Genomic DNA, 8926 nt, shown 5'->3' with positions numbered 1-8926 from the left:
CAAAAGCGCGATCACACATACTCCCTACACACTCACACACACTCTCCCAGGCGCACACACACACACACACAGACACGCTGCTGCCGGAGCGGAGCTCAGGCTGTATACGGAGCCGCTACCAGAGACACAGAGGCGAGAGGAGCGGTGCCGCAGGAGGTGGCATGACATGAATGATCTTTTTGGGAAGCGAGCGCGCAACACTTTTCTCATTAGCTTGTTCTGTGAAATCTGTACCGCGTTAGAAACCGGGATCTGACACTCAGACTGAGGCTCCCAGGGTTTTGAGAGCTGGTACTGTGGACTTGTGCCTTGCCTACAAAGCCCCGACAGGAGAAGCAAACCCCCGTGTGCGCAAAAGACGCGGAGACGCAGAGAGGGAGAGCCGGGGACGGGGAGCCTCTCCGTCGGATCTGGACGCACCCTGGAGCCGCTGTCCAGACTTTCAGGAGCGCTCATATCACCAGAAGCCTCCCAAATAGCGGAAAAAACACAGTATTGATCAAGGAGTTCATCTGATCAACATTTTTTGGATGAGGCTTACTTAATACTAGGTGGCATCGCTCCGCTAACTAGCCCGACTTCTAAAGGGGAAAGGGCTGCGCAACGACAAATCTCTGAATTGATTCAATGACATGTGCTTGGAAAACTGTTTTCTCCACCAATGGTTTAGTAAAGGACGTGGGATTATTACTAAAGTGGCTTAGTTTTGTCTGCTGCCAGCAGTTTTTGACCCAGAAGGGGTGTGGATTTTTTGGAGGAACAGCAGATTTGATAGCCGACGAGGTGGGAACATTATAAACTTAAAAGATCTCCACGAGTTTCTACATCACCCAAGATGGATTTTCTGTCATCGTTGATTGGATTTTTAATGGCACTTTGTCATCTGACATCTAGAGTCAGTGGAGAAGAGGGTGAGTTTTACAGTCACTTCTTTCGATTTTAACGCACGCATGGTCTGCCTCAAAACGTGTCAAAATGGAAACAAAAACCTTGTAACTGCATAGGTTGTATGTACATTAACCATTACACTTAGTTCAATCCGTTGGGCCTACACATTACAGTAGGGGGTTTTCTTCTCACCTCATTTAAAAAGTCATTTTTAAAGCGCTCCTTGTCATCTGTTTCAAATAATTTCAACGCACATAAGCGGCTGGCATGAGATAGCCATTGTCTGATAACCGGATCCATGTGTTTCTGAGATATTTCCCCTAAATATTTCCCCACAAAACGTCAGTTTGGGTTGGGAGACGAAGAGAAAGGGGATGTCACGCAGAAAACGATATTGGTGTTTTCCTCTGGTCAAGAAACATGGTTTTGCTTTGGACTCCAATTATGGGCAACCGGGCTACACCTTGACCAATCACCATTATTATTTATATATATAGTAGGCTAACCCACTTTCATATTTTTAAATAATAGTCTAGTTATTTTTAAGTTTATGGGAGGGGGAGCTTTTTTGGGTTGTGGTTAAATCATACGAATTTTAATTAGTTTTTTCTTAATTCAAGCCACTGACAAATCAGTTGTTACACATTTAGAGCAAAAGAACTTGGATTCTCTCATGAAATATTCACAATATAGGAAACAATGATCTGTCCCAGCTAGACTTAGATAGAGCAGGATATACCATCAGCTCATTGGACTGTGAATGAGCTGATTATATGCATGAGGCTCTTGAAAATGCAAACACGTTGTTTACCTCGAGTTATTGCCCCTTGTTTTTCTTTGATTTAATTATTCATCAAGGAAAATAAACAAACCTGTGCCGCCGATGATTAAAGTGCTACATCACATCATGGAGAAAATAAGAATTAGGCGTAGGCTCGGGCTGTAACCTGCTATTTTACAAATCCGCTGGTGTCCAGAAGACCGTGCGTAAAAGCTACACTGTCATTGTAGGATCGGGCTAATAGGACTGTAATCATCACCATTATAATCATTATCTTCATCAACCACAACAGGTCGCTCTCTCTCTCATTATCTCCCGGCACTCCTCGGGGTTGTCTGGCCGGGGAGAAGGGATGGTTTAAGGGGTTGGTGGCTTGGCGCAGGCGGCACCTCCGCGCGCTCTCAGCACTCAAATACAAATAATAAGCAGAGCGATTATCTTTTCAGCCCCCCTCCTCCACAGGGAACAGAGACGCCGGAGCTGGTAGGGATTCAGTGCCTTGCTCAGAGACACTTCGGCAGGGCGGATTTTTGCGTCGCGCGGGGCTTGAACCCGGTTCCTCCGGTTCAAGGATGAGCTCTTTAACGTAGGCCGCCCCGCTGCCCGGGGTAATGTATGGGCAGTGAGTACAAATATCTTTTAGTTTATATTATTATAACGAGAGAGCAAAGATCGAACATAAAACGGCCCGAAATGGATTTGGAAGCCAAATCTAAAAGCATAAATTACATTAGGGGGGAATTTCAGGACCAATGTTCCCTCTTAGCTGATGTCACTTACGCCGAATAATTTATCGCACTGCCCAAATAAGAATAATAATAGACGAATACCCGGTCCGTCATCAGTCATTGCTCCTTTGTCCCCTAAAAATAAGCGGATGTAAGCGGGTTTGGAAGTTTCGTTGGCAGATGATGCTCCACGCAGGGGCTGAGCCACACAGTGACGCCGCTGGTGGGATGACACATGGCGACCCGCTCGCTCACTCATCCTTGTAAGGCACCTATCCTGCCATTCTGCTGCTGTTACGCTGCGCTGATTCCCCGCGTCACCCGTTTTCTATCCATATTTTATACGGATCTGCGTCTTTGCCGTCTCGTCGCCAAGTGGGATTTCTCGCCGCGCGCAACAACGAAAAACGACAATAATAATCTGAATACTTTCCTATAGGGATTTAGAATGTGTGTGTGGTACTTAATAGTGAGTTTATAATAGTGAGACATTATCGGACTTTATGGTATTTTTTATCCTCTATGATATCACTATAAAATTCCTAGTATAGTCCTATGGGGACTTATAGTTTTTCTGTGGTTTTTGTATAGTATCCTTATAATAAAATGTGATGCAGGAGTACTATGGCTGTTTCTCATTGGGGGTAGGCGGGGTGAGGAGCGGATCATGATCCCATGATGACTGCTGAGCCTTTACAACGCCACCCGCGGTCTGCCTCAAATAGCAGCCAATCTCTCTATTCATATGGGCTCTTCCTCTTGTTTAGGCTACTTGTTTTAAATAGGACACTCATCCGAGCCATCCTTCTGAATCTCTGTGTGTGTGTGTGTGTGTGTGTGTGTGTGTGTGTGTGTGTGTGTTTGGCTGCCTGTGTACCCGTTGATCAGAGACAGATGTGGGCCTCTTGGCAGCCATCAGGCAAGCAGGCAGCTCCATCCCCCCTACTCCCTCTCTCTCTCCCCCTCCTCCTCTCTCTCTCTCCACACTACTATTCCCCCTGCCAAGACACCGCGCTGCATGTCCCTGCCTCCACGCTCCCCTCAAGAGCCACATTACACATAGATGCCAGAAGAGAGAGAGAGAGACTGAGACGGAGAGAATAGGGAGGTTCAGAGAATCAGAAGAGAAGGAAGAGACAGCAGCGGTGAAAGAGAGAGAGAGAGAGAGAGAGAGAGAGATGTGAGGGGGGGGGGGGAAGAGACAGCGGCTGCAGAGAAAAGAGTGGGAGGCAGATGCCGCTGCCGCAAAAGCTTCATTACTGCTACCCAAGGCACAGATAACAGCGAGCCGTGGCATCCACCAGCCAAGGAGGAGAAGAGGAAAACAGAAGGGGGATGAGGGGAAGAGGAAGAGAGTTGGAGGAGAGACAAGGGGGAAGGAAGGAGGGAGGGGAAAACGGATCGCACAGAGAGGAAAGGGCAACATCAAAGCGTGCAGGGGTCGCCGAGTAAAAATGGCAGTGGACAGAGAGGGAGCAGGTCGTATTAAGGCTTTACAAAATGACACTAACATGTGGGGTGGCAGAGTTAAAGTGGGGTAAGATCACAGCCAGAGCTCTGCAGGGAAAAAAAAGGTCAGGTGGAGAAAAAAACAGAAGTGGAAGAGTTTGGTTCCAAAATGAGACATCCAATGAAACACCCACTCTTGCTCTCGTGAAAGTAAGGAGTCACCTTAAGGCCTTTTCCTCCAAAACACCCCTGCGTTTGATCAGAGACTCCATCTGGGGTGTGTTTTTTTCTTTTCTTTTTTTGCACACTTGACTGATGAATTTCTGGTAGCGAAAGTTTTTCACCGAAATGTATAAATAGGGTTTTGGAATGGAAAGTGTTTTCAATGATCCGCGCCTGAGGCAGCGCTGCCAGAAACCTCTGTAAGCTTAAAAATCTGCCTTGGTCTGAGGGTGAATTATCCACGGTTGACGCATAATGGTAGATTTGGTGCTTGGGAGTCTCCGGTTTGATCGTGGCCTGTTGTTCTCTGTGGTGACACCCTTAGTTGGAATAAAGGTCTCTTTATGTCGCCCCACAATAGCAGAATTTAGCTTTAAGGCTGCTTTACTCCATGCTTTACGTCTCAAACAGAGAGACTTCCGCTCCACTTGTACTGTAATCACAATAGTTTGACTCAGTGACATGTACATTAATTACTCATTACCACGAGCATTAATATTCAGGCCATTAAGCAGCTCATTTGCATGTTTATTGAGTAGGCGGATGTACATTTTCTCCACCTATAGCGTCTTCTTCTCCCAGAGTTGGATTTCTACTCGTTTAATCATTCGCCCAAGCTCCGTCCCTCTGTCTCTTTCTCACTTTTATCTTCTTTCTTGGTCTCTTTTTTTTGCCCTTCTCTCTTTGTTTTTTTCTCTCTTTTGTTCCTTGCGCCTTCCCTTTTTTTTCCTCCTCTCTCCCCTGCTCGCCGATTCTTTGCATTTCTCTGTGTTTTAATCTGCCCCAGACTCAAAGGTATCAGCTGGGAAAACAAGGTCACCTATTAGCATTCATAGCTGAAGACAAACGGAGCGGCCCGTTCAATACCAGTCAGGTATGGGAGTCGCGGGCCCCCGGAACGGCCCGCCGCGCCGGGGGTGAAATTAAAAACAAGACCCCCATAAATAAAACAGAGCTGGGTCTCTCGCTCCGCCGCATTAGCCGCACACGGGGGTCTTAACGGGTGCTCGGGGAGGGGGTTTGGGTGGGGGGTGGAGGGGGTCGCATTGTCAAGAGGAGAGGTGTTTTGAATTTACCGTAATTCACAAGCGGGGTTAAAGAGAGAGAGAGGAGAGAGTCGAGGGTATGAATGGAGAGAAACGGCGGCTTTTGTGCGAAGCGCAATTCGCCCAGAAAAAGGATTTTTAAATGCAGTCACCTTCCACCTTCCACCTTCCACTGAGAGGTAACATGCTGTAGGTGGGGCAACAAATCACCAGGACTGATGCAGCAACGCTCAATTCCTCACAACTCTCCCTTGCTGCTGTAGACATTGCTCTTTCTACACTTGAGACGGGGAAATCTTGTGTGAAACCTGCTTCGGCGGTGCAGGTTTGATACCGTCACGACGAGGCAAAGAGCGTGCCAAGGGAACAGGAGACAAGAGGAGATGGTACTGTAGTCAGGTAGTGTTGGGATTAGACCCACACCATTACAACCCCCCCCCCCCCCCCCCCCAACCATCTGTTTACTCAATTGATCCATTGAACCATTGATCGCTATAGCCCGCTCCATGCATTTAGCTGATTAGCATGGGGGCACTTATCCTGTTAGGGAGGGAGGAGTAGAAAGGGAGAGAGAGAGGGAGAAAAAGGTCTTTGGCTATTATCTGCTTTAGATGCAGCTTTGTTCTGTTCTTAAGGGAAAAATCCACCTTTAAACAGTTTAACACTTAACAAAAACAGCTGTTGGTGATGTACCTTGCATTTCTGGACACATTTTGTTGTTTGGTTGTGTGTTTTTCTTATTCCCACGGATTACTGGCCAACCATAGATGACGTCACATTGAGATATTTCCAGGGTAGCTACAATAGAGTTTGATAGCAGAAAAGCTTTCACCTATCTAAAACATCAACGGTAAACATCAGGTGTTGGTGTCAGTCCCCCAGAATCTAAGAGCGAGGGTTTCTTTCTGGACTCTCCATTTTGCTCCGACGTTCCACAATCATACAGGGAGAAATCCATCGTAGAAGAGGAAGAGAGGCCAATTTCTCCACTGACAGCAGCCTCGATAGACCAGAATGCACTGCAGCCACAAGACATGTTGCGTTTTGAGGCTCGACTCTCACTTTTTCTGAACTGGTAAAACTCTCCCCCCACATGTTTAACCACATACAAGTTCAAAAAATAACACCTGGAATGCATTGATCATCACATATTGATGATATATTACAGTTTGAGAGTATCTGAGGGTGGGTTTTACCTTTAATATGAATTTGAAACTCTACTAACTCTACTACTAATATGACTACGACTTCTTCCCAAAGCTCTCTCATTTTGCTGCAGCATGAGGGTGTTAAAGCAAAGGGCAATGAAAGTGAATATATTTTCCCTCTCTCTTTTCTTCGCCCTTCCTCCTCATCCCCCCTCTCTCTCTCTCTCCTTGGGTCCACTCTAGTGTGGAACGGGTGAGATTAAAAGCAGTCGGAGAGACAACCCCTGTGCTTGACTGAATGGATGAGTGCTGCCCACTCTCCCCTCTCATTCCCTCACTCTGGGCCGATAGCACTTTTTAATTAAGGTGGGGGGAGAGAGAGAGGGAGGGGGGGAGGGAGGGAGGGAGAGAGGGAGGGAGACACAGGGAATGATGGAGAGATTTATCAGCGCCTCTCCGCACACTCGCAGCTTATCCCAGAGCGTGACGCCATACTTCCCTGATAACGGGGCTAATAGAAATGAGAGCGCGTGCGTGCACACACACACACACCCACACATACACACACACACACACACACACACATTACAGAACGTGAGTAAAGACATGCAGACATATGCACATTTTCTCAGATAATGAAGATAAAGGCACTCACAGCGGGTACAAAGACGTCTCCGTATTTGACTGGATCTGAAATGACAAAAAAATGGGCACACACACACACACACACGCACACGTCCAGTCAGGTTTTTATTAAATGTCCACATTTTGGTGACACAATACGTACTATTCATCGAATAAATGCAAATGATGTGGGTACATGTAGCGGTGCACACACACACACACACACATTTGTAGTATTCTTGCTACACATCAATTTGTCGACACAATACACACACATTCACAGAATAAGTACAAATGCAAAATACACCGCAGCAAATACACACACACACACACACTTGCACACTTCCACATAGTAGGGACATTGTTCTCATGTTATTGTGTGTTGCTCACTGCATGGTAGAAACATATGTGGCTCTGTGTGTGTGTGTGTGTGTGTGTGTGTGTGTGTAGACGGATGGGCTCCTCTAGTAGAAGAGACAGTGTAATTCATGAAGCTCGCTGGCGGCTCCTGAACGCTTCCCCTATATTACTCATCCAACACCACAAGTTCTGCTCTCACCAAACATTCTGCTTAATGCTCAAACACACACACACACACACACACACATACACATATACACATCCACACACACATTTTGTTCAAGCTAATTGCCATCGGCGTACATGCAATTAGGAAAACGTACACACCCATCTGTCAACTTAATCAAAATATCTTTTCACTGGTAAATTTGTATGTACAGATACATTGCACACATACACTCTCTCTTACACACACACACACACACACACACATACACACTCGCGTACACACACACACACACTTGCAACCACACCCCCACAAATGTACGTCTTTTCTTCATCTTTCCAGCAGCCAACAAACACACACACGCACACAAATGCACATTCACACACACACACACACACACACACACACACCCTCCCACTGCCAGTGTGTGTGTGTGTGTGTGTGCTGACTGACAGAGGTTTCCCACTGGGGTCAGTGTCTACAGGGAGCTGTTGGATGGCAGGCATGTCTTAATGAGGCTCGTCAGGCTCTCTGCACACACACACACACACACACACACACACACACTCCCTCACTCCGTCTACCCATCTCTCCTCTCTCCACCAATCTCTTTCCCCCTTCCTCACCCTCTGTGTTGCTCCTTCCTCATCACTCTGTATCGCCTCCCTCCCTCCCTCCCTCCCTCCCTCTCTTCTCTCCATCCGCCTGTCGTTCTCTTTCTACCTCACCCCCCCACCTTCCGCCCCCCTCCACCCCCTCACCCACCGCCTTCACCCGCCCGCTCTTTCGATCAATCTTCCTCCCCTTCGTTCTCAATCCATCTTTTATCCGCTGTCTCATCCGCCCCCCCTCTCCCTCTCGCCGCTTCTCCTCCTTTTCGATCCATCCTTTTCCCCTCTTCCTCCCCTTTCTCCTCACTCCTTCCCCTCATCTCTCTCTCTCTCTCTCTCTCTCTCTTTCTCTTTGTCCCTCAACTCCTTCACATCGTTTTCATCCCGTCTCCCTTCCCTTCCCTCGCCTTTTCCTTCTTCTTACCTGCTCTAATCCCTCCCTGCCTTCCCATCCTTCCTCTCCCTCTCTCTCTCTCTCTCTTTCTCTCCCCCCCTCCTCCTCCTTCGCCTCCTCCTCGGAGGCCATTGAATGGGTAGCTCAGGGAAAAAGTGTCGAGGCTGCAGGATTCTCCCCCGAACGGCTTAATCTGCCCAGGCTCTGTGCGCTGATAGCCTCCTGCACACCGTTCCCTCCATAGGCTTCCCAACAATGACTGTCTGTCTGCACGGCCCCAGCAGATAAAGAGATGTCTGTGTGTGTGTGTGTGTGTGTGTGTGTGTGTGTGTGCGTGTGTGTGTGTGTGTGTGTGGCTTTCTGTCCGTCTCTGTCATTCTTTGCCATCCCCACTATTCTTTTCTTATCTTTTTTTTAATTTCAGTTAGCTATTTTTTCACCTCTGTCGGTCCTGATGATTGACAGGCCCTGTGTGTGTGTGTGTTTGGATGTGTGTGCATGTGTGTGGG

The 8926-nt window shown here is 47.5% G+C and overlaps 1 protein-coding gene across 1 annotated transcript in view; it reads left to right on the top strand.

Annotated features, from left to right (window-relative positions):
* Window positions 1–268: 268 nt before the first annotated feature.
* The window catches only part of nrp2a (neuropilin 2a), a 72636-nt gene continuing 63978 nt past the window's right edge, over window positions 269–8926 (top strand). The window contains 1 exon segment of the mRNA XM_078291103.1: window positions 269–911. Coding sequence (XP_078147229.1) covers window positions 836–911 — 76 coding nt within the window. The 5' untranslated portion in view covers window positions 269–835.

Source organism: Centroberyx gerrardi, chromosome 21, assembly GCF_048128805.1.
Source record: "Centroberyx gerrardi isolate f3 chromosome 21, fCenGer3.hap1.cur.20231027, whole genome shotgun sequence".
In the NCBI taxonomy this organism is placed as follows: domain Eukaryota; kingdom Metazoa; phylum Chordata; class Actinopteri; order Beryciformes; family Berycidae; genus Centroberyx; species Centroberyx gerrardi.
The sequence above is the reverse complement of the archived record's forward strand: the minus strand, read 5'-3'. Positions and strand labels throughout refer to the sequence as shown.